Raw genomic sequence first — 26,375 nt, 5'->3', positions numbered from 1 at the left:
GAATGGCCATCATCAAAAAATCTACATACAATAAATGCTGGAGAGGGTGTGGAGAAAAGGGAACCCTCCTACACTGTTGGTGGGAATGTAAATTTAGTACAGCCAGTATGGAGAACAGTATGGAGGTTCCTAAAAAAACTAAAAATAGAACTACCATATGATCCAGCAACCCCACTCCTAGGCATATACCCAAAAATATTATTCTTGAAGTGAGAATTTTAATAGCAGGTGGAAGGAAGTGTTAGTTCCAGTATCCTCATCTCTTACATGCATTAACGAAGATATGTATTAGTTCATTTAATCTTCACAACAACTTTAAGAGATGGGTACCATTATTACCCCAGTTTTACAGATGAGGAAGTGAGCCATAGAGAGGTGAACTGTCCTGCCCATGCCCATGCCCTTGGTGTCTGGTAGACCCAGAAGTCAAGTCCAGATAGTCTGGCTCCAGAGCTGATGCTCTTAACTACTGTTTCTCATTAGACGAACTGTATTTCTGAAAACTCTCAATGTATAATTGTTTATGGTTAAGGATCTTGGGCAAAATATAGTTTGGGAGTGTCCCATTAAAGCACTTTACTAACATTAAAATTAAGACATCACACTGAAAGGTAAATAATGATATTTTACTCATCTTTCATTGGTAATAATTGAGACTGTACTCCTGATTTTCATTTCACATCATTGTTGCCAGGAGCTCTCTTTCCCTCAATTTTGATGGAAATGCATACAGTTTGATTTGTTACAGATAGTGTACAAACTAAGAAGCATAATTTTTCCTGCCTAGTTTTACACATAAATGTTCAGTGCATTTTGAAAAGATTAAGATGCTATGTTTTTCCCTTTGGGTTCAAAGAAAATATATACATATTTTGAAAAATTGAAATGTGTCATGAGTGTAGCACTTTGAAAGTGAATCCTTTTATAACCCCATTCTCCAAACTATCACTAACAGCCTGGTGCATATTCTTCAGGCGTTTTCTATAAAAATACTATCATACGTGCATAAATACAATATGTGTATGTTAGAGATGTACAAAATAGACCTTTGGCTGAATGAGAAAATGCATATGAGACTGAAACCAAATATCACCATCTTAGAAGGAGCTTTTGAGATATAAGAATACTTGTAAAATTTTATTAAAAATTTTAATTTATTGAAAATTTATTATTAAACATTTTAGTAAAGTTTTGTACCTTTCATATCCTAATTCAGAGAATACTTTCTTGGCGCCGTGAATTAGTACATTGCTCTTGTGGTCACTGAGTAACACATTTGTAAGCCTAAATAGCCTCTTTTTCAGCGGATGTTGATTGGGGAATAAGATACTCTTTTGGCTAACTCTCTCAGTAAAGCGTTGATGAAAAGTAAAAGATGATGGTTATGTTCCCACCTACGTGTTGAACTTTCTTTCTCTCCACTAGTAACTGTCTTAAGATAAAGTTTTATTACATTTTGTTCAATGTTAAGAATGATGTTAAACCAAAGGCTTATACACTAATTAAATTATAATGGAATCTAATCTTTTACTATTCTTTATTTTAATATTTATTACTTATATACAGTGAGACTCTACCACAATAAAACATGTGGAGTCTAAAAAATTCACTTGTGTAAAATTTGAGGATTGGACTGTGTTGAGGTTAGTTAAATGTAGTATTTTTTAGTCTATGTTGTCTTAAAAAGCACAAAAGTAAAATAACAGTGAAATTTAGTACTACAGAGATTTGGTATATTGTGCTGAATATTATTCTTTTGCTTATAAAATATGTACTACTAGAATTTTTTTTTAATTCAGTGAAAGATTAGTGCTTTACAATTTTCAAAGATTTCTCACATGTGATTTTATATAATCCCATGATAACTCCTTCCCCCCCATACCCTCTTACTTACAGAGCTTGCATTGTTTTGTTTGAATAAATTTAATACCCGAAGTCTTTACCTTTTGATTCTAGAATATCCATTGATACCTTTGTATGTGAAAACTTGGTATTATTATATCATTTGTCTCATTAAAGTTAACTTTCTTGAACTATTTTATTGTTTAGACAAATGCAATAAAATAGCTACTATTGTTTATCCAGAGATATTATATTTCATAAAACAGGAATTGCTGTTCATCGTTTTTACTTCTGTTGTGTGTAGTCAGTTTAATTGTGTTTGGTTATCACTTTGTGATAGAATTTTTCTAAGGTACAAAATGAACTGTAGTCCCTTAAATTAAAACACACACTTTTGAATCATATTAAAAACAAAGAGTTTTTGTTGTGTAGCTAAACAAGATAGCTTTTTCTGAAAACCCACTCATTCATTTATGCACCATTTGTTGAACCTCTTTATATTAGTTAGGTTTGTGTTCTGCTGAAAGTAGCAGAATACACATCTAATAGCAATTTCATGAAATATAGGTTTTATTTTTCTCACATAACAAGGAGTTTGGAAGCAGGCAGTTGCTGGCACTAGTGGTTCTACTTAATAATGCTTCAAGAGGTACATACTTTCTGCCTTTCCTTTTACCATTTTTTTTTTTTTTTTAACTGCATTGGGTCTTTGTTGCTGCACGTGGGCTTTTTCTAGTTGCGGCAAGCGGGGGCTACTCTTCATTGCAGTGTGCAGGCTTCTCATTGCGGTGGCTTCTCTTGTTGCGGAGCATGGCCTCTAGGTGTGCGGGCCTCAGTAGTTGCAGCATGTGGGATCAGTAGTTTGGTGCGTGGGCTCTAGGGCACGCAGGCTTCAGTAGTTGTGGCACGTGGGCTCAGTAGTTGTGGCTCGCGGGCTCTAGAGTGCAGGCTCAGTAGTTGTGGCGCACGGGCTTAGTTGCTTCGTGGCATGTGGGATCTTCCTGGACCAGGGCTCAAACCTGTGTCCCCTGCATTGGCAGGTGGATTCTTAACCACTGTGCAGGGAAGTCCCCTTTTTACTATTCTTAATGTATTGGCGTTTTGTCTGTCCTTGTGCTTGTAAGCCACATGATAGCAAGATGACTACTGTACCTCTGGGAATCATGTCTGTGTTCTAGGGAGGGAAGAAGGTAGAGGGCAAAAAGCTATTCCAGCTATATCTGTTTTCTTTTTATCAAGTGAAACCCTGGTTCATCCACCTTAGTGCCTTGTGAGTTTGTGTGTTACTTATGTTTTAGTTCCTCATCTGTTAAGTGGAGATATTGTGGTGGTGGTATTGTTGTTGTTGTTGTTGTTTTTGTGAGAGGTAATTAAAAATGATAATTCATGTAAAGTGCTTGGCACAGTATGTAGTTCACAGCAATCGCTCCATGTGTGTTATTATTGTTTTATATTATGTTATTAGTAATAGCTTGTATTTTTATTACTTGTATTTTTATGTGATTAGCTCACAGTAGTCACTCAATACATTTATGCTATTATTGTTTTGTATTTTTAATCATTATTATCTATTTTATTTTGTATTAGGATTCAAAAGAAAGGGACAGAAATATATAGGGTAAAAAAATTTTCCCCAACTACTATTAACTGTTTGATTTGCAATTATATTATTTATTGCTGTGTAACAAATTATCTCCAAACCTTGCAACTTAAAACAGTAATAAACATTTTTTTAAAAAAATTTATTTTATTTTATTTATTTATTTTTGGCTGTGTTGGGTCTTTGTTGCTGCGCGTGGACTTTCTCTAGTTGCAGCGAGTGGGGGCTACTCTTCGTTGTGGTGCACAGGCTTCTTATTGCGGTGGCTTCTCTTGTTGCAGAGCACAGGCTCTTGGTGCCCAGGCTTCAGTAGTTGTGGCACACAGGCTCAGTAGTTGTGGCTCGCGAGCTCTAGAGCATAGGCTCAGTAGTTGTGGCGCACGGGCTTAGTTGCTCTGTGGCATGTGGGATCTTTCCAGACCAGGGCTCGAACCCATTTCCTCTGTATTGGCAGGCAGATTCTTAACCACTGCACCATCAGGGAAGCCCGGTAATAAACATTTATCAGCTCACGGTTTCTGTGGGTCAGGAATTTAGGGGCAGATTGACTGGATAGTTCTAGGTCAGGGTCTCTCAGGAGGTTGCATTTAAGATTTTGGCTGGGGTTACAGTCGTCTGAAGGCTTAACTGAGGCTGGAGGACCTGCTTCCAAGGCTTCTTATGTGACTGGCAAGTTGGTGCTGAATATTGGTGGGAGGCCTCTGTTCCTCTCCAAGAGGGTCTGTCACAGAGCTGCTTGATTATCCTCATGACATGGTGGCTGATTTTCCTCAGAATGAGTGATGCAAGGGAAGCCATAAAGTCCTTAATGACCTAGCCTTGGAAATCACACGTTACTTCTGCTGAACTCTGTTGGCACACTGAGCAGCTCTAATTTAATGTGGGAGATCGTCTGTCTTGCTTGGCTTTTAGACTGAATTGTTCATGAAGGGATAGGGGTTCATTAAAAAAATATATATATATGTATATTTATTTATTTATTTGGCTGCTTTAGGTCTTTGTTGCAGCATGCAGGATCTTCTGTTGTGGCGCGTGGGCTCTTCGTTGTGGTGCACAGTCCTCTCTAGTTGCGGCACACGGGCTTCTCTCTAGTTGTGGTGCACAGGCTCCAGAGCATGCGTGGTCAGTAGTTGTGGCGCATGGGCTCTCTAGTTGTGGCGTGCGGATCCAGAGTGCGCAGGTTCTCTAGTTGTGGCGTGCGGGCTCTCTAGTTGTGGTGCACGGGGTCAGTAGTTGTGGTGCACAGGTTTAGTTGCCCCATGGCATATGGGATCTTAGTTCCCCAACCAGGGATCAAACCCGTGTCCCCAGCATTGGAAGGTGGATTCCTAACCACCGACCCACCAGGGAAGTCTCGATAGGGGTTCATTTTGATGGATTTTGATTGCTCATATTTTCTTTTCCCTTGAAGTAATCTTAATTTAAGATGTCTCTTTCTTTGTCTAATTATTAAATTCTATAAATCGTGAAAAGAAACCTATGAAAAATAAGTAGGTTGTTTAAAACATTTACCTAAAAATGTGAAAGGCCTTCTAAATGTTTGTGTAAACATAGTTAATTCTGTCATACTATTCATAGCAATAAACTTCAAGAACACAATGCATTATCCTGTGTTTCTCAGAAAAGCTTTTGTAGAATGCTATTACTGTGAAAAGCTCTTGTCAAAAAAAACCAAAAAGTTAAAAGAAAAAAGAGATTTGTTTCATTGTCAGATAAGTTTTGGGAAGTCCATACATTGGTTACACATTTTTGACATTTATAATGCACAGTGGCATATTAAAGCTCTGAGAATTTTATCGTGTAAACATGTCTCACCTTGTTTAATCCAGTGTTTCTCAGGCTTATTTTAATCATAGAAACTTTTTGCTTAATACTGGTTTTGTACACATGCCATAGTGCAGTGAAAATTTCTAATTCTTATGAAAGGTACAATGAACAATGAGAGAGGAGAGGTTATTTACTACTTTCTGGTACATTTGGGGATTTAAAAAACTATAGGGCTTCCCTGGTGGCGCAGTGATTGAGAGTCTGCCTGCCAATGCAGGGAACACGGGTTCCAGCCCTGGTCTGGGAGGATCCCACATGCCGCGGAGCAGCTGGGCCCGTGAGCCACAATTGCTGAGCCTGCGCGTCTGGAGCCTGTGCTCCGCAGCGAGAGAGGCCGCGATGGTGAGAGGCCCGCGCACCGCGATGAAGAGTGGTCCCCGCTTGCCGCAACTAGAGAAAGCCCTCGCACAGAAACGAAGACTCAACACAGTCATAAATAAATAAATAAATAAATAAATAAAAGAATGTGAATTTCTAAAAAAAAAAAAAAAAACAAAAAACTATAAAGGGGCTTCCCTGGTGGCGCAGTGGTTGAGAGTCTGCCTGCCAATGCAGGGGACATGGGTTCAAGTCCTGGTCTGGGAAGATTCCACATGCCGTGGAGCAACTGGGCCCGTGAGCCACAACTACTGAGCCTGCGCGTCTGGAGCCTGTGCTCCGCAACAAGAGAGGCTGCGACAGTGAGAGGCCCGCGCACGGCGATGAAGAGTGGCCCCCCGCTCACCGCAACTAGAGAAAGCCCTCGCACAGAAAACGGAGACCCAACACAGCCAAAAATAAAATAAAATAAAAATAATTAAAAAACTATAAAGATGATAATTTATTATCAGACATGTGTTTTGACTAATTTCCTATAGATAGTGAAGTTCACAAATTTTTCAAATACTTACTGTAGCTCACTATATAAAGAAACTTTAGAAAACCCAACTTAAATGTTAGATTATTAATGTAGATGTAAGGAAAGCATAAGGCTAGGAGTTAAATAGTCTGATTATAAGTTTTGGCTGTGAATTAATATACAGTCTTTTTGTTCCTGTATAAATAGATGTGAAATAATTGATATATATGACTTACCTCATTCTTGTAAGGATTAGTTACAATAGTAGAAATGGAAATTTTATATCAGTATAAGTGTGTTGGTAATATTACTGAAACTACTGATGCTTTTGGGCATTCTAACAAATTAATGAAAGACCCGAAAGACAGTAAGTGGAAGAAGGAGGACAAAAAACTCAAAGGGAGTAATTTTAAATGGCTGACAGGAAGTTATAATTGTTCCTTATGGAGTTTACTTTAATTCTCTTAATTTGCATATTTGGAATTTTATGATTGTAGAAAATCTTGATAATCTTTGTTAATATATTAGTGTAAGGCCTCCAAGCCCAGACCAGTCTCACTGTGAGATTATGGTATAATTCTACTCTTTTTACTCTTCCCGGGGTATTTGTGATTGTAGTATACATTACAGAATGCTAAGGATTAAAAATTTCTGTTCACCTCTTCTAATTTCCTTGTATTCCATGTCTTCTCCATCTGAATTCTACATTGTTGCCTCTAGTCAGTGGATTTTACTTTTCTCTTACCTTTGATATAAATGACTTGAGCTTGTTTTTTTAGATGTATTTTAAACCATAGGTTTACTAAGACATACAGTAGAATTCACCCTTTTTAGATGTACGGTTTTATGAAGTTTGACAGATGGATTTGCTTGGGTATCTAGTACTGTAATCAAGATATTGAAAATTTTATCATCCCAAAGAAGTCCCTTCGTGTTTTTGTGTCGTTAATTCTGTCCCTCCTTCCTCAGCCCCTGGCAACCACTGATCTAACTTCTTTCCCTATACTTTTTTCTTTTCCAGAGCATCATATAAATGGTATCATACAATACGTAGCTTTTATGTCTAGCATCTTTGACTTAGTATTATGTTTTTGAGATTGATTTATATTGTTAATGGTATTGGTAATTTGTTCCTTATTATTGCTGATTAGTATTCTGTTGTATGGTTGTACCACAATGTGTTTATCCATTTACTAGTTGATGGACATTTGAATTGTTTCCAGTTTTTGGTGATTATGAATAAAACTGCTATAAACATTCACGTACAGATCTTTATGTGGACAAATGCTTTCATGAAATGGGTTGAGCTTTTTCAGGGATCTTAATACTTCATTATTTTATTGTTGAAACTTTAGTGCCTACTTTATCTTTTGGAGAGAGATTAAGATACTAGAAGTAGGACTTCAGGTTTCTTGCTTATTGCACTGGGATATAGTAAGAACTCAAATTTGTTTCTTTAATTTTTAAATTATGAAAATAATGAATAGTATTTAAACTTAATGGTATATATACTAAGGATCCATTACATATCAAACATAGTGCTAAGATTAAAAAGGATAAAAAGTATATTTTGAAATGGTTCCTATTTTCCGGGATCATCATTTATGCTTTTTGAGTGGAAAAGATTTATGGGAAATAATTGAAGAAGAAGTGGGGGACTTCCCTGGTGGTCCAGTGGTTAAGACTTCACCTTCCAGTGCAGGGGATGCAGGTTTGATCCCTGGTCCGGGAGCTAAGATCCCACATGCCTTGTGGCCAAAAAACTAAAACATAAGAAACAGAAGCAATATTGTAACAAATTAAATAAAGACTTTAAAAATGGTCCACATCAAAAAAATCTTTAAAAAAAGGTGATTAAAATTTGTGATACGAAAAAATAATGTATGATACTATTGAAATATTAGGTTAAATCATATGAAATTGTTACAGTCAGAAACATTTGAATATTGGTAACATAATATGGGTCATCCAGGTTTATTGTAAGCTGGAAAGGTCAGAATGGTTCTCAGAAGAGACAGGTCTTAAGAAAATGTTAAGATACAGTTCTTCAAACGATACAGGAAAGTGAGAAGCCAATCGTAGAGAATAGCAAATTTAACCTAATTTTCTGAAATGAGAAATTTCTTGTATTAGACTAAATATTCTGTAATTCCTAGGACCTGGATATAGTTTTTAAAAATCATAGTTTTAGAAGGGACAAGGGAGAATCAGAGTGAAGTGCTTAAAAAGAAAATTTGTTTAATCCAACCCTTACTGTTGAAAGTATTTTATAATTCATATTGGATCCTAAAATAGCAGATTTGATTGCCCGTACCTAAAAATTAGGATATATTTTAGACTCTTATAGACTCTTATATTTGTGTGAAATTCTTTGGATGGGATATGTCATTTTACTAAGGGTCATAATTACTGTAATTCATAATGAACTTATTGCCTTTTCTTACATGTATTGCATCTAGTTCATAATTATTTCTACTTATATCTGTAGCAGTGAGAGAAACAGGTTGCTGTCTTTACTTACATAAATTAAAATTCCAGCAGAGAGAAATATTACTATCCAGGAAATTTCCGATCTGAAAGTAGACCTGACATTACCAAAATAAGTCTGATTATATTACTGTAGTATCTGTAGTGTTAAATTTTGTGTAAGAATTGGGGCTTTTTGTGTTCAAATTCTGAGGATTCACAGTATTGATGACTACTAGAAAGGGCTCAGTTATTATAGATGAATATACCATCTTTCCCTCCTTTACTTTTGGACCTTTCTGTTAAACAGATGTTTGTCCTCGTATTATCCTCTATGTCTCTCAACCTGTCTTTCATATTGCCTCGCTCTCTTGCCTTCTGGGACTTTGCTTAGCTCTTTTAGTTCTCAGATTTTTTTTTTTTTTTTTTTTTGGCTGCACGGTGTGGCACATGGGATGTCAGTTGCCCAACCAGGGATCGAACCTGTGCCCCCTGCAGTGGAAGTGCTGAGTCTTAACCACTGGACCGCCAGAGAAGTCCCTCAACAATATATTTTTTATTTTTGAAAAACTGAGAACAAATTACAGAACTATTTCTGAAAGGAAAGTGAAGTGCTGTCTCTATTAAATGAAGGTGCTGGGAGGAGGTAAGCTGAACAGAGTTTCTAGGTCATGGTCTGGCTTTTTAAAGAGTTATATGAACCCTTACTGGGATATTTAGTAGGCATCATCAAAAATGAACCCTAGGGAATACAGAGGTGTATCAGTTTGCTAGGGCTGCTGTAGCACAGTACCAAAAATTGGATGGCTTAGACAAAATATAGGAAATATCTAGTTAGGGGCATAAGCTGCGATTGTCCTCTGTCCAGTTTCTGCTATACTGTACTCCTGCTACATCTTTGAGGAAAAATTTAGCAAGTTTCCAGGGAAAACATAGCTTTACTTTGAAGTATTAGAATTTTCTATGTATGATAGTCTTTCCAGTTTTATAAATCTTTTGAAGAGAAAATAATTATTTTTGGTCTATATTTCTTGGTTTTTTGAAAATACAAGTGACTTAGGTTTAATGACTAATTTCAGCTTAAAGCCTTTTATTAATGTAACCGTTGTGAAGAAAATAATCTTTGTGCCCAATTAAAGTCCTAATACAAATCTTGTGAAGGTTTATTTAGATTCTTTGAATAATACACTTTAAAATTTCTATAATCTTGTACATTAAACTATAACCTATAGGAAGCATGTTATGCCACCCTGAAGGTGGCTATATAAATTGTTTATGAGGTTCAGACCAAGACTAAAATATGTTGAAATGGAGAGTTTTGAAAAACGTTCTGTATAGCAAAGGAGACCAAATCATGCTAAAATGCAGAAAAAGACTATACATCAGTTTCCAGGCTACATTATTCAAAAAAATACAACCATAAAAAAGGTAATAAGATTACATTTTCACATTTCATGGCTAGTAGAGTGCATTAGGCTGCTCAGATATTCATAACTTACTGTGACATTTGGGAAGATTACATTTTGTAGTGCACAGCCATTACTACAGCTCACATAATAACTAGCCAGTGCCTAGACTTGGATTATGATCCCTGTCATTGGAAACAAATTTGTGTTTTGAAGGTTGATCAGTTTCAAATAACTATTAGAAAGGGTTAATGTGACATGCTGTAGACCCTGTGCATGCTTTTTAGGTATAATAGATATGCATACATATAGTATATCAAATATGCCACATATTTGTATGTACCAATTTCTGTCCTCAATTTTCTCCTTGAAAGGCATATTTTATAATATTTAAAGCAATGGAGAAATATTTAAAACACCTGTCTGGATACTGCTCTCACAGTATAAACTCAATTTAAAATCTGGTGAAATATTTAGAGGTTTTTTGGAAATTACTTTCAAAAATTAATTCTATAGCTTCTTGGAAGGGTGGTTACTGATGGTAATAAACACAGATCAAAATGAAAGATTGATGTAAGTAATATTAAGGGGAAGGTAAGGTAAGTTAGTTGCAACTAGGATTTTTAAAAATAATAAATTTATTTATTTATTTATTTAATTAATTTATTTATGGCTGCATTGGGTCTTTGTTGCTGCGCACCGGCTTTCTCTAGTTCTGGTGAGCGGGGGCTACTCTTTGTTGTGGTGCGCGGCCTTCTCAATGAGGTGGCTTCCCTTGTTGCGGGGCATGGGCTCAAGGCGCACCGGCTTCAGTAGTTGCAGCATGTGGGCTCAGTAGTTGTGGCTCGCGGGCTGTAGAGCGCAGGCTCAGTAGTTGTGGTGCACGGGCTTAGTTGCTCTGCGGCATGTGGGATCTTCCTGGACCAGGGCTTGAACCCATGTCCCCTGCATTGGCAGGCGGATTCTTAACCACTGCGCCACCAGAGAAGTCCTGCAACTAGGTTTTTGACCTATTCAGATCTGTGTGGAGGATGTCCAAAAGTGTATGTATACTACAAACTCTCCCCTGGCCCTCGTTCCCCAGATGCTCAGTTACCTCTTCAGAGGCAGTCACTATTTAGTTTCTTGTGTATTGTTCTTAGGCATATGTCTGTATGTATATGTTTTACACTCAAATTGTAGCCTACTGTCATGCTTTTTTCCACTTCAGTTTTCTCACCTAAACAATGTATTTTAGAGATCTTTTTCTGTCAAATGGAACTCCCTCATTATTTTCAATGGCTGCATCATGTTCCATTATATGGTTAAACACAACTTTACTTTATAATATGTTTTTTTGGGGGAGGTATTGTTTCTTCTATTTTCTATCAAAATGCTAAAATGAAGTTCTTGTGTGGAACATCATTACCTAAATATATCTGTGGAATAAATTTCTAGTTGTTAAGGTAGTCATTTGTGCTTGCTTCTATTTAGCATAATTCTTTTGAGACTGATTCATATTGTTAACTGTAATCAATATTTTCATTACCAAATAATTTTGTCATTTATAGAAATTTTTCAGTTTTCCAGATATATATCATATCATCTGAAAATAGTTGGAATTTAAATCCTCTGTTCTGATATTTATACATGTTGCTGCCTTTTGACCAAATGTGACTTCTGTATCTCCAGAATAATATCAAGTGATAGTAATGATAGTGCATCCGAGTCTTATTTCTGACTTTCATGAGAATCATTCCAATTTTCCTATATGGACATAATGCTGGCTTTTTGGGTGTATTTTATTATTAAAGGAAGTCTTTTAAAATTAATTAATGTAGAAAGTTTGGTGGAAATATAAAACCATCATTTAGCTATGCCACAGTATTTACAGTTGCAGGTAAGATCCATCGATGGACGCTAAAAAGTATGGTGAGAAACAAGATATTTGTATAGTCTCAAAGTATTCTTTACAAGAATGCTTAATAATTTAAAAATGAAAGATAGTCACTTTAAAATGGAAAAAGTTTGACAGACACCTCTTTAAGCAGGTGATCAAAGCTAACTTCACCAATAGTGAGACATACTGACTTCAGGTACTATCCGAAATGATACACCGAGAAGGACACACATCACTTCTGGGGTGTTTTTACCAAAAATGCATAGTCTGAATTTAAACATGAAGAAATGTTCAGATTGGAAGACAGTCTATAAAATAACTGGCAAATACACTTCAAAAGTGTCAAATTCATGAAAGTCAAAGAATGCCTGTGCAGCTGTCTCGGTTTGGAGAAGACTAAGAGGATGCTGATCCTGGATCAGGAAAAGGACATTAGTGTGACAGGTGTCAATATTTGAGTAAGATCTGTAGTATTGTACCTGGTTTTAATGACTGTATTATGATGATGTAATATATTCACATTAGGGGAAGCTGGTTAAAGGATATACAGGAACTGTATACTATTTCTCAATTTTTGAATGTCTGAATTATTTCAGAATAAAAAGTTAAAGACAAAACAAGCAAAAAATAGTCACAAATAATCACAAAATCAAAAAAAAATCTCTATTAGACTTCATATGTAGCTTACAGAATTTTGGGGAGCACTTAGGGAACCAAGCACGTATACTTCATAGCCAAGACCATGTAGCTAGGAGAATTGGCCCAATTACACCAAGGGACTTTTTTAGCAGAAACCCATCTGTCATCTCTTTATGCCGCATGTTACTGATTATGCAAAGAATTGTACACTAAAATCTCTGCCAGAGCTTTCCTAGAAAAACCAAAAGCCTTATGACTGTGCTTGCTAGGAATTCTTATCTCCTTGCATGCAGATACTGCCTCCTGTTTTTCATTTTTCCATTTTTTCTTTCTCATGCCAGTGTGTATCTTTGACAGAACCTGGGACGCATATCAGTCCATGGCTGCAAGGAGTTTTAATTGATTTCCTAGTTCTGTACCATCTTTGCTTTTCTGAAGTAAACTCTACTTGGTCATGTCTGTTATTCTTTTTTTAATTAATTTATTTGGTTGTGCCTGGTCTTAGTTGTGGCACACGGGCTCCTTAGTTGCGGCTCATGGGCTCCTTTAGTTGCGGCTGGCAGGCCCCTTAGTTGTGGCACATGGGCTCGTTAGTTGTGGCAGGCAGCCTCCTTAGTTGTGGCATGTGAACTCTTAGTTGCAGCATGCATGTGGGATCTAGTTCCCTGACCAGGGATCGAACCTGGGTCCCCTGCATTGGGAGCACGGAGTCCTAACTGCTGCGTCACCAGGGTAGTCCCTGTTTTATGAGCTGTTGGATTTTGTTTTGTACAATTCACTTTCTCCTAATTCTTGCCTACCTTTTAGGTTTAGGAAAGCATAATGAAAAATGAAGGTGTATTCAGAAGGACAGGAGTGTAGGTGGATCATGTATGTAACTGTTCTGACAGAGATCTTTAAAAAGATCTAGTTACAAAAGATAGCCTTGCAAAGGTAATTCTAAAAGTATTTTAATTCCTTTAAACAATTGGGGTTTGTTAAAATTAAAAAACTTTCCCTCTGTGAGGATGCTATTGGTGAGATGGCAGGGTAGGAATAGGTCAGTACAGCTTTCTCTGGGTGGATTTTCTGATAGCAATATCAATGAAATAAATTTACTTGATTACTGACTTTGAGTGTGTGACTAAGTTTAAGTTATGTTTAAGTTATCCTGATTATTGACAGGGGGGATCAAAGTGGATAGGTGTAATAAACCAAGAATTTGACAAATAAAAATTACATGTTTTGTGTCCACTCTAAGCCTTTTTCAGCTTTTCATTTTTGCTATGAGCTCATACATGTATAAGTAGCAAAGGACATTTAGGTTGCTGTGAGTAGCTCACAGATTACCTAATTCATAAATGAAACATTGAATTAGAAGCAATTATAGAGCTAAGTTAGATCTTTATTAGTATCAGGGCAGTGGTAGTGATTTACCTAAACATCCTCCATTTGTTGAAAATACTTCCATTTTTATATTCTAAGTCTCGCCTGACTTTGTGCTATCTTAACTTGAAGATTTCTTTAGAAGCTTTATTTTTTTAGAGCTGTGTGTGTTTGTGTGTGTGTGTGTGTGTGTGTGTGTGTGTGTATTAAAGATCGTTTTATTGTTGTAGGGGGTAGAGAAGAATGTGTATGGGAGCACTGAATCCTAATCACTAGACTACCAGGGAAGAGAAGAATGTATATGAATAGTTACTGTGAATCTAAAGCTTAGGAGTGTACTCTAGTTATATTGAAGTACTAATGCTTTTAATGTTTTTTTTTTCTTTCCCTCCTTCCCCCTGCCCCTGGAAGTTGGTAGGAGGGCAATTTGATTTAGAAATGAATTTCATTATTCAAGAAGGTGAGAGTATCATCTGCATGGTGGACCTATTAGAGAAATGTGATGTTACTTGCCAAGCAGAAGTCTGGAGCATGTTTACAGCCATTCTGAAGAAAAGCATACGAAATCTTCAGGTCTGCACTGAAGTAGGCCTTGTTGAGAAAGTGCTTGGGAAAATTGAAAAAGTTGACAATATGATAGCAGGTATGACTTTCCATAATACAATGGTTGTGAAGAAATGAAGTTTGATTCTTAAGTACTCTATTTTTCTTATTTAATAATATTTATTAAATAAATATTGAGCATCTAACATGTACCTGGAACTTTAGTGTCCAAAGTGTTAAGTAAGCACCATATATTTTAATCTTTCAAGAAATGTAAGTAGCTTAATTATTTTATTTTTTGCTTTCTTTGTTTCCAGATCTTTTAGTTGACATGTTGGGAGTGCTGGCTAGCTACAATTTGACAGTTCGAGAACTAAAGCTGTTCTTCAGTAAACTTCAAGGAGATAAAGGACAATGGGTAAACTTAAATACTCTTTGATATTTGAAACTATTCCACTCCCCAAACATATTAGTAGCTTTTAAGCAATTGATATTGTTGCACAGGGGGTAAATGTCAAATTGAGGGGGAGAGATCAGTTAGAATAGCATTTAGCCCTCTACAGCTACTTTTGCCATCCCCTGACACAGGTGTGGACTAAGAGAACTGGGTGTTCCAGGCAGGTTGGTAATTTTTGGTCCTTCTTCAAATGTTTTAAATAATTTTTATTTTTTTAAAATTTCAGCATTTTAAGATTCAGCATAAAAAGTCAACATTAATTGGAGGAAAAGGGTAAGGACAGAGAAATAAAAATGTTGGGTAGCAGCATCTAGCTTCTCTATCAATCTGAGTAGTTTAAACTTGAATAACCCACTCAGTGAACAAAAGCCCTGTGGTTAATTGGATCCACCCTCTTTAGATGCAATTTCATGGTCCTTTGCAATGGGTGGTAGCAGTCAACTGATTTTGAACTCCAGGTGCCTTATCAAACTGTTTCGTCCTACTCTTTAGTTACTTATGCCTTAGAGGAATATTAGTAAATATTTTCTCCATTTTTGTTGCACTTCTAGGCTTGTTTTAGAGCTCTTTAGAAATCATTGCCTGCAGCAACTACTCAGCCAGCTGATCCTTAATCTGCCTCTGTTTAAGTATATCTAAATTTGTGCTCTGCAATTATACACTCTAATTTATTGTATTAAAATGATTGGACTCTTTAGCTTCTTTGTATTGAACTCTAGTTCTCTGCCTGCTTTTAAGATTTTTATCACTGATTTGCAGTGATTTTATTATGTTTCTTGGTGTGGTTTACCTTGTATTTATCCTTATTAGGGGTTCTTGCATCTGTGGGCTTATAAGTGTCATCAAATTTGGAAACATTTTGATCATTATTTCTTCAAATATCATTTTCTTGTCCCTCTCCCCCTCTTTCTGGGACTCCAGTTACATGTTTTTTGATCTTCTTGGTAGTGCCCCTTAGGTCACTGAGATCTGTTCACATTTTTTTTTTTTTTTAGTCTTTTCTCTTTGTGCTTCATTTTATTTTACTTATTTTTTAAATAAATAAATTTATTTATTTATTTATTGGCTGCGTTGGGTCTTGGTTGCTGCGCCCAGGCTTTCTCTAGTTGCGGTGACTGGGAGCTACTCTTTGTTGCGGTGCACAGGCTTCTCAATGCAGTGGCTTCTCTTGTTGTGGAGCACGGGCTCTAGGCACACGGGCTTCAGTAGTTGTGGCTCATGGGCTTAGTTGCTCCATAGCATGTGGGATCTTCCCGGACCAGGGCTCGAACCCATGTCCCCTGCATTGGCAGGTGGATTCTTAACCACTGTGCCACCAGGGAAGTCCCTGTGCTTCATTTTAGATTGCTTTTATTGCTATATTTTTAAGGCAGTTGATCTTTTCTTCTGTAATGTGTTAACAGCCATTAAAATTTTCAGATTCCGATACTTTTAATCTGTCAATTCTATTTGGTTCTTTTTAATATCTTTCATTTGTTCCCTCATTCTTGTTTTCCTTTAAATCATTGAGAATATGTAGCATATTAATAGTTGCTTTAATGTTCTCATCCACTAATTCTGTCATCTCTGTCATTTTCTAGATCAGTTTTTTGCTCACTCATTCTGCTTTTACTTGTAGGTCATATTTTCCTGTTTTATACTAGTGATTTTAGACATAGTGATGTTAGTCATAGTGAGTTATTCCCTGTTGAGTGCTGGATTCTGTCATAGTTCTTTTAAGATTGTTAGACTGCTTTTGCAGGAAGGTAAGTTACTTGTGGATTAACTTTATTCTTTCAGGCTAGTTTAAAAGTTTTTTTGGTCAGCCAATCTAGGCTGTTACTCTAGGGCTTATTATTGTTAGGGCAGCCTTATTCTGGCCTGACTTCTCTAGCGTCTCTGTGAGTGACCCTAAGTCTCAGACATGAGGCAAGCAAGACTGGTCTCTCCATAGTGCCTAGTAGGGTCTCAGCAATTCCTGGCTCTGTATTTGCTCTGGGAATCCTTTGACTTATGGCTGTCAAAATCTTGGCCACCCCACCTTGTTGAGTTTTAAGGTAGAAATGAACAGTTTGGTATTATGCCAAAGGGTCAGTGCAGATTTCTGGAGTTTCTTCTCTGCATAGGTCCTTCCTCTGTAGTACTCTGCCCTGAAGGTTCTGTCCACCTCAGACTACCCATCCTATCCTCTAATTTCTGCCTCATCAACTCAATGAGAATTTCAAGTTCTATTTGGTTTCCTTCTCCCTGTGCAATGATATGTGATAAGGAAATTGACTGCAGGTAGAAAGTCTGGGTAATCTCATGACTCATTTTGTTGCCCTTTCTCAAGGATCACAGTCTTGAGCTAGTCTGGAAACAGTTTTAGTTTCATACATTTTGTCCAGTTTTCAAGTTGATTATGGTGAGTTGGAAAGTGTAGGTCCTGTTGCTGTGCCATGTCCAGAAGAAGAAGTATACTGGTTTGATTTTGGTTTTTATTTATATTCAAATAATTTATTTATTCTGAATATGTAATTAGAACATTTTTTGTTATATTGGTGAATATAGAAAACTATAAGAAAATAGGAAAGGATATGAACAGATATCTGTTTACAGAGATAGAAACCCCACAATCAAATAAACATTAAATCACTAATAATTAGAGATGTTCAAATGAAAGCAGTATTTATATGTCACCTTACATCATTAGTATCAAGAATTATAGAGTTGGATAGTAGCAAGTATAATTGGAGGGATAGAGTTATTTTAAAGCTGTGTGTTACTGCTTGGAATGAACACCAATGGAGCCAACCTCAAGAGTAATCTAGTACTAGTTAGTCACTTAAATTATACCCATATCCAGTGAATTAGTAGTTTGCTCCTGAGTGCATGTTCCAAGAAATTCTCACATAGTTCTGTAAGGAAATATGTATGAGAATGTTCACTGAAGCATTATTTTTGACGGCAGTGAATTGTCAACATGTGTTTATCGTTAGGAGAATAGATAGGTAAAATGTATTGGATGTATAGAATAGATTATTATATAGCAGTTAGAATCAATGAACAGAGTAATAAGAATAGATACCAAAAAGCAGGAAGAAAGTAAGAAATAGAATGATATATCTAACCCAACATCATTTAAATTTTAAGTATAGTCACACAGAAACACATTTTTAAAGGAACACATACAAAAAGATTAAGCATGTTAATGTAGCTGCTTATGGGAGGGAAAAAAATAATGAACTATTAATAAAACAAGAGCAGGGCCTTGCTCAGAGCTTATGTAGCTTTTGCTAGCATATCAGTGCAGTGAAAAATCCCTGTATCTAAATCTGTGTCTGCTTTTTTGATTATTACTTTAGCACAGATTTTTATATGTGGAAATAGTGTATCAATGGGTGAACATTTTTAAAGACTCTTGAATTATTTTCTGAAAGACTTTCTTAGTATACAATCCCCTAGCAGTATCTGTGGATTAAGTGCTTGTCTTAATGTATTCTTTTTGATTGGTTTATAGAAAAGGAAATTTTGAGGATTGATTTCTCTAGAAATGCTACAAAGTTATATTTTTATTTTTGACTGCATATTATTTTTGGTGATTTCATTTTAGAATTTATTTTAAAAAATCATTGTGATTGTAGTAACTTGTTATTACACTTTTGTAATTGAACAGGGTGGTTAATTGAAAATTTCTTGATCACTTATGAATGAAGCTTTCCACTTAACATTTAGGTAAAAGATTGCCAAACTCTTTTAGATAGTTATTAATGATAATTTAGAGCAGCTACCAGATAAGATGAAGGCAAGCCAGTGATTTCACTTGTAGTTTGACACTGTTTTGAACTTTTAACTTTTAAGAGGAATGTACTACACTTTATCGTATTTGCTTGTAAACTGATTGAAATGATAAGGTATATCTGATTGTCCTTTGCTTTTCCTAAATGTAAATGTGCCTTTTCGTTTTAGCTGTTGGTTGTTTAATGTATTAGAGGAGACTTGTGGGTCAGAGGCATTAATCAAATAAATGTAATGTTACAACTTCTATACATGCTGTATAGTAGAGATATATTGTAGAATGAAATGTGATAGGGAGATTTGATCCATTCTTAGAGGTCAGGGAAGACTGCCCTGAGAAGTGACCATTAAGATGAACTTCAATGGATGGGTAAGATTTATTTAGTTAAGGCGGAGGAGGGTGGGGAGGGGGGAATAGGCCTAGTGAGAACATTTTAAGCAGAAGGAATAGCTTGTGCTCAGGCCCTATTATGGGAAGAAGACAGAGAAGGCATTGTAGATAGAGTGCAGAGAGAGGCAAAAGAGGTTAAGGAGATATGTAAAGTATCTTGTGGGCCATGTTAGGGATTTTGGTCTTTATTTTAAAAACAGTGGGAAGCTATAGGAGAGATAGAATAATGTAACAGTGAAAGTGTAGTAATTAAAAGCATGGACTCTGGAGTCATACCGAGTTCTGATCCTATCCTTGTCACTTACTACCTGTATGACCTTGGACGTGTTCCTCTGCCTCAGATTCCTCCTTTGTAAAATGGAGTGATAATAACCCCTAGTGTAGTTATGAGGCTAAAATATTTTATTGTTTTTAAAGTGCCTTTAACAGTGGGACTTGGTAAGCATTATTTTTTGGTGAAATTAAAAAGTGCTTTAAAAAGGGATGGGTAGTGGGTTGATGTAGTTCGTAATTTTAAAAGGTCATTTTTGCTGTAGTGTGGAGAAGAGTTATGTGTCAAATGCTGTTGGCTCATATTTATCCAACGCCTCATAAAAAAAAGTGGCATAGAGTGCATTGTTTATTTCTTTAAGGTAGTTGAAAATAACCTTCCTTTGGTTATTTTATATGCTTTTTAGCTTACAGAATTATTTAGTTATTTGGGGGTATATTAAAGTATGTCTGTACTAAAAGTAGGTTTTTTTGTTTTATGGTGAATAATGTGGTTAATGAATTGTTGATTATTTTCATAGCCTCCACATGCTGGAAAGTTGCTGTCTGTGTTAAAGCACATGCCACAGAAGTATGGTCCCGATGCCTTTTTCAACTTTCCAGGAAAGAGTGCTGCAGTAAGTAAATCTTAACGAGAAAATCGCTTGAAGTTCTTTTTTCTTTCTTTTGCTTCCTGAAAGTATGGCCCTGTAAACACTCCTGACAGGTTCTGTGTTAGGTAGAAACTTCTTTGCGCAGCCTAACTTAATCTTTACAGCAATTGTGCATGTTACTTTTTCCTGACTGTTTTAGAGGTGAAGAAATAGAGGCTCTAAGAAGTTAAGAAAGCTGTCCACTCACCCCTTGGGGCCTCAGTGGAATAAGAACCCAATTCTTATGTTGATAAGCCATTTTGTCTTATGAATTTTATCTCTGCATTCTCAAATAGAAATTTATGGACTTGAGGACATGGGGAGGGGGAAGGGTAAGCTGGGATGAAGTGAGAGAGTGGCATGGACATATATATATACTACCATATGTAAACTAGATAGCTAGTGGGAAGCAGCCGCATAGCACAGGGAGATCAGCTTGGTGCTTAGTGACCACCTAGAGGGGTGGGATAGGGAGGGTGGGAGGGAGACACAAGAGGGAGGGGATATGGGGATATATGTATACGTATAGCTGATTCACTTTGTTATACAGCAGAAACTAACACACCATTGTAAAGCCATTATACTCCAATAAAGATTAAAAAAAAAAAAAGAAATTTATGTGTAACACTTTCAGTTTTATCTTTCTGAAAATCTTTCTTTAGCCTTACATTTCCTGATTCCTGTTTCTTTTGCACCTGAGAGTTACTCTTGGAAACTTTCTAGGCAAGTTTTTCTAACCTGTGTGTTTCCATATAATATCAATCTCAGCATTCTTGTAATCTGTTGATCAGTTTATAAATAAGACAGTTACGTATGGCAGTATCTGTAATGTTTCAAAATATTATAGGATTACATTATATAATGTATATGTGTTATTTATGGAAGCTTTTTTACCTCCTCATTATTACATTGGTTTGCCTGTTACAAGCGTACATTTTTTGAAGATATTTCAGCCTATTCTTCTTCTGAGGTTACCTTTTATTCATTTTTTACTTTTGTTCTCATAATATCCTACTTGCTTGTGGCCCCTATATAGCCAGGCAATACCTGCAGAAAGAAGAGAGTGTTTTGAAAGGATATTTGTGATATTTGAATGCTTCACACAAAATACACAGTTTTCTTTGGCAAGTTTTATTGCTCATATTATTTTTTTCTATATAATTTTTCCTTAATAACCATTTTAGATTTGAAGCTTTCTAGAATAATTGTACTCTGTTGGCATTGAGCTTATCGTTTGTCTCCAACATAAAGAAGTATTCTTGGGACTTCCCTGGTGGTGCAGTGGTTAAGAATCTGCCTGCCAGGTGACACAGGTTCGAGCCCTGGTGTGGGAAGATCCCACATGCCGCAGAGCCACTAAGCCCATGCACCACAACTACTGAGCCTGCGCTCTAGAGCCCGCAAGCCACAGCTACCAAACCCGCGTGCCTGTAGCCTATGCTCTGCAACAAGAGAAGACACTGCAATGAGAAACCCACGCACCACAATGAAGAGTAGCCCCCGCTTGCTGCAACTAGAGAAAGCCCATGCGCAGCAACAAAGACCCAATGCAGTCATAAATAAATAAATAATAATAAATAAATAAATAAGAAAAAACTTATCCAGATCCACCCTTTAAATATATATATATTTAAATATATAGGTTTTTTTTTAACACCTTTATTGGAGTATAATTGCTTTACAATGTTGTGTTAGCTTCTGCTTTATAGCAAAGTGAATCAGCTATATGTATACATATACCCCCATATCCCCTCCCTCTTATGCCTCCCTCCCACCCTCCCTATCCCATCCCTCTAGGTGGTCACTAAGCACCAAGCTGATCTCCCTGTGCTATGTGGCTGCTTCCCACTAGCTATCTATTTTACATTTGGTAGTGTATATATGTCAGTGCTACTCTCTCACTTCGTCCCAGCTTACCCTTCCCCCTCCCTGTGTCCTCAAGTCCATTCTCTATGTCTGTGTCTTTATTTCTGTCCTGCCCCCAGGTTCTTCAGAACCTTTTTTTTTTTTTAGATTCCATATATATGTGTTAGCATATGGTATTTGTTTTTCTCTTTCTGACTTACTTCACTCTGTGTGACAGACTCTAGGTCCATCCACCTCACTACAAATAACTCAATTTCATTTCTTTTTATCGCTGAGTAATATTCCATTGTATATATGTGCAACATCTACTTTATCCATTCATCTTTCGATGGACACTTAGGTTGCTTCCATGTCCTGACTGTTGTAAATAGTGCTGCAGTGAACATTGTGGGACATGTCTCTTTTTTAAATATGGTTTTCTCAGGATATATGCCCAGTAGTGGGATTGCTGGGTCTTATGGTAGTTCTATTTTTAGTTTTTTAAGGAACCTCCATACTGTTCTCCATAGTGGCTGTATCTATTTACATTCCCACCAACAGTGCAAGAGGGTTCCCTTTAAAAAGTAAAGTATTCTCATGAGATTAATCTCTTTTTCACGCATGTTATAACTTTATTATTTATAATTCTTTGAGATTGTAATGTGTTCACTCCATTTACTTATATGTATCTTGAAAGTGGGGTAGTTCAACTACACAGCTTTTGGAACTTTCAGAGAAAAGGTGTTTTAAATATATTCAGTGACTCATTTTTTCCCTCTAACATAGCTTTTAAAGGGAAGTTAAAGTATTTATAGGTAAATTATTTTTACAAAGCTTTCACATCCTCTACTCTCATGTTTCAGTGAGAGAGAGCGTATGTATACAGTGAATATGTATTCTTTTATTTTTTTTTCTTAGTGCAACATTCATTTTATTTTACTTTATTTTATTTTATTTGTTTATTTGGTTGCGCTGGCTCTTAGTTGTGGCAGGTGGGCTTCTCAGTTGCGGCACGTGGGATCCTTAGTTGCGGCAGTCAGGCTCCTTAGTTGCAGCTTGCTGGTTCCTTAGTTGTGGCATGTGAACTCTTAGTTGCGTCATGCATGTGGGATCTAATTCCCTGGCCAGGGATTGAACCGGGCCCCCTGCATTGGGAGCTTGCAGTCTTAACCACTGCGCCACCAGAGTAGTCCCCAACATTCATTTTAAATCAGCCTCTTGAAGTCTCAATTGTGTTATTACATAAATTTGGCTCAATGATTTTTTCATTTTTTATGGAATATCTTATACATATAAAAGAATATATGTGTATGTATGATGTCGACATAAATGCCTACGTAAATTATAATAACAAGAAATTGTAAATTATAAGTAACAATAATTATTGTAAATTATAAATAACAAGAAAACGAAAACTTTGTAGTATGATCTTTTTTTAACAGCTTTATTGAGTTACAATCCCCATATCACACGATTCATTCATTTAAAGTGTGCAGTGAATGGTTAAGTGTGTTCACCAAGCTGTGCAACCATTATCACAATCAATTTTAGAACTTTTCATCACGCCCAGAAGAAACCCTGCACTCCTTAGCAGTCATTGCACATTTCACTGCAAACTCCCAGGCCTAGGCAACTGCTGTTCTACTTTCTGTCTATATGGATTTATCTATTCTGGACAATTCTTGCACGTGGAATCATCTGATGTCTGGACTTTTGTGATTGGCTTTTCTACTTACCACTACTGTTTTCAAGATCGATTCATGTTGTAGTGTGTATCACTGCTTCATTACTTTTAATGGCTGACTAATATTGAAAGAATATAGCACATTTTGTTTAATTATTCTTTAATTAGTGGATATTTGAGTTGATTCCACTTTTTGGGAATGCTTTATGGGCTTTTATGTGCAAGTTTTTATGTGGACTTATGTTTTCATTTCTCTTGGAAAGGAAGGAGTGGAATTGCTGAGTCATATTGTCTATGTTCAGCCATTTGAGGGACTCCCAGTTTGTTTTCCAAAGTGGCTATATTTATTTTATAATGCCATCAGCAATTTGGGAGGATTCAAGTTTCTCCACTTGCTTGCCAACACTTGTTAATGTCTGTCTGTTTGATTATAGCCATCCTAGTGGGTGTTAAGTAAAATCTCACTGTGGTTTTGATATGCATTTCCTTCGTGACTGATGATGCTGAGCATCATTCCACGTCCTTATGGCCATTTGCATATCTTCTTCAGAGACATGTTCGTTCAGATCTTTTGCCCATTTAAAAATTGCATTTTTCTATTTATTATTGAATTGTAAGAATTCTTTTTAAAAAAAAAATTCAATTTAATTTTATTTATTTTTTTATACAGCAGGTTCTTATTAGTCATCAATTTTATACACATCAGTGTATACATGTCAATCCCAATTGCCCAATTCAGCACACCGCCATCCCCACCCCTCCGCAGCTTTCCCCCCTTGGTGTCCATACATTTGTTCTCTACATCTGTGTCTCAGCTTCTGCCCTGCAAACCGGTTCATCTGTACCATTTTTCTAGGTTCCACATAAATGTGTTAATATACGATATTTGTTTTTCTCTTTCTGACTTACTTCACTCTGTATGACAGTCTCTACATCCATCCATGTTTCAACAAATGACCCAATTTCGTTCCTTTTTATGGCTGAGTAATATTCCATTGTATATATGTACCACAACTTCTTTTTCCATTCGTCTGTCGATGGGCATTTAGGTTGCTTCCATGACCTGGCTATTGTAAATAGTGCTGCAATGAACATTGGGATGCATGCATCTTTTTGAATTATGGTTTTCTCTGGGTATATGCCCAGTAGTGGGATTGCTGGATCATATGGTAATTCTATTTTTAGTTTTTTAAGGAACCTCCATACTGTTCTCCATAGTGGCTGTATCAATTTACATTCCCATGAACAGTGCAAGAGGGTTCCCTTTTCTCCACACTCTCTCCAGCATTTGGTGTTTGCAGATTTTCTGATGATGCCCATTCTAACTGGTGTGAGGTGATACCTCATTGTAGTTTTGATTTGCATTTCTCTAATAATTAGTGATGTTGAGCATCTTTTCATGTGCTTCTTGGCCATCTGTATGTCTTCTTTGGAGAAATGTCTATTTAGGTCTTCTGCCCATTTTTGGATTGGGTTGTTTGTTTCTTTAATATTGAGCTGCATGAGCTGTTTATATACTTTGGAGATTAATCCTTTATCCATTGATTCGTTTGCAAATATTTTCTCCCATTCTGAGGGTTATCTTTTTGTCTTGTTTATGGTTTCCTTTGCTGTGCAAAAGCTTTGAAGTTTCATTAGGTCCCATTAGTTTAGTTTTGTTTTTATTTCCATTACTCTAGGAGGTGGATCAAAAAAGATCTTGCTGTGATTTATGTCAAAGAGTGTTCTTCTTATGTTTTTCTCTAAGAGTTTTATAGTGTCCGGTCTTACATTTGGGTCTCTAATCCATTTTGAGTTTATTTTTGTGTATGGTGTTAGGGAGTGTTCTAATTTCATTATTTTACATGTAGCTGTCCAGTTTTCCCAGCACCACTTATTGAAGAGACTGTCTTTTCTCCATTGTATATCCTTGCCTCCTTTGTCATAGATTAGTAGACCATAGGTGCGTGGGTTTATCTCTGGGCTTTCTATCCTGTTCCATTGATCTATGTTTCTGTTTTTGTGCCAGTACCATATTGTCTTGATTACTGTAGCTTAGTAGTATAGTCTGAAGTCAGGGAGTCTGATTCCTCCCACTCCGTTTTTTTCCCTCAAGACTGCTTTGGCTATTCGGGGTCTTTTGTGTCTCCAAACAAATTTTAAGATTTTTTGTTCTAGTTCTGTAAAAAATACCATTGGTTATTTGATAGGGATTGCATTGAATCTGTAGATTGCTTTGGGTAGTATAGTCATTTTCAAAATATTGATTCTTCCAATCCAAGAACATGGTATATCTCTCCATCTGTTGGTATCATCTTTAATTTCTTTCATCAGTGTCTTATAGTTTTCTGCATACAGGTCTTTTGTCTCCCTAGGTAGGTTTATTCCTAGATATTTTATTCTTTTTGTTGCAGTGGTAAATGGGAGTGTTTCCTTAATTTCTCTTTCAGATTTTTCATCATGAGTGTATAGGAATGCAAGAGATTTCTGTGCATTAATTTTGTGTCCTGCAACTTTACTAAATTCATTGATTAGCTCTAGTAGTTTTCTGGTGGCAGTTTTAGGATTCTCTATGTATAGTATCATGTCATCTGCAAACAGTGACAGTTTTACCTCTTCTTTTCCAATTTGTATTCCTTTTATTTCTTTTTCTTCTCTGATTGCCATGGCTAGGACTTCCAAAAGTATGTTGAATAATAGTGGTGAGAGTGGACATCCTTGTCTTCTTCCTGATGTTAGAGGAAATGGTTTCAGTTTTTCACCATTGAGAATGATGTTTGCTGTGGGTTTGTCTTATATGGCCTTTATTATGTGGAAGTAGGTTCCCTCTATGCCCACTTTCTGGAAGGTTTTTATCATAAATGGGTGTTGAATTTTGTCAAAAGCTTTTTCTGCATCTATTGAGGTAATCATATGGTTTTTATTCTTCAATTTGTTAATATGGTGTATCACATTG

The 26,375-nt window shown here is 36.4% G+C and overlaps 1 protein-coding gene across 3 annotated transcripts in view; it reads left to right on the top strand.

Annotated features, from left to right (window-relative positions):
* LRBA (LPS responsive beige-like anchor protein) overlaps nucleotides 1-26,375 on the top strand; it is a 737,360-nt gene that overhangs the window by 66,420 nt on the left and 644,565 nt on the right. For all 3 annotated transcript variants that reach the window (XM_059922597.1, XM_059922598.1, XM_059922596.1), the window contains exons 3-5: nucleotides 14,274-14,505; nucleotides 14,723-14,823; nucleotides 19,801-19,896. In XM_059922597.1, coding sequence (XP_059778580.1) covers nucleotides 14,274-14,505; nucleotides 14,723-14,823; nucleotides 19,801-19,896 — 429 coding nt within the window. The remainder of the gene's footprint in view (nucleotides 1-14,273; nucleotides 14,506-14,722; nucleotides 14,824-19,800; nucleotides 19,897-26,375) is intronic.

Source organism: Balaenoptera ricei, chromosome 5, assembly GCF_028023285.1.
Source record: "Balaenoptera ricei isolate mBalRic1 chromosome 5, mBalRic1.hap2, whole genome shotgun sequence".
Classification (NCBI taxonomy): Eukaryota; Metazoa; Chordata; class Mammalia; order Artiodactyla; family Balaenopteridae; genus Balaenoptera; species Balaenoptera ricei.
Note: the sequence above shows the minus strand (reverse complement) of the source record. Positions and strands in the feature narration are given on the sequence as shown.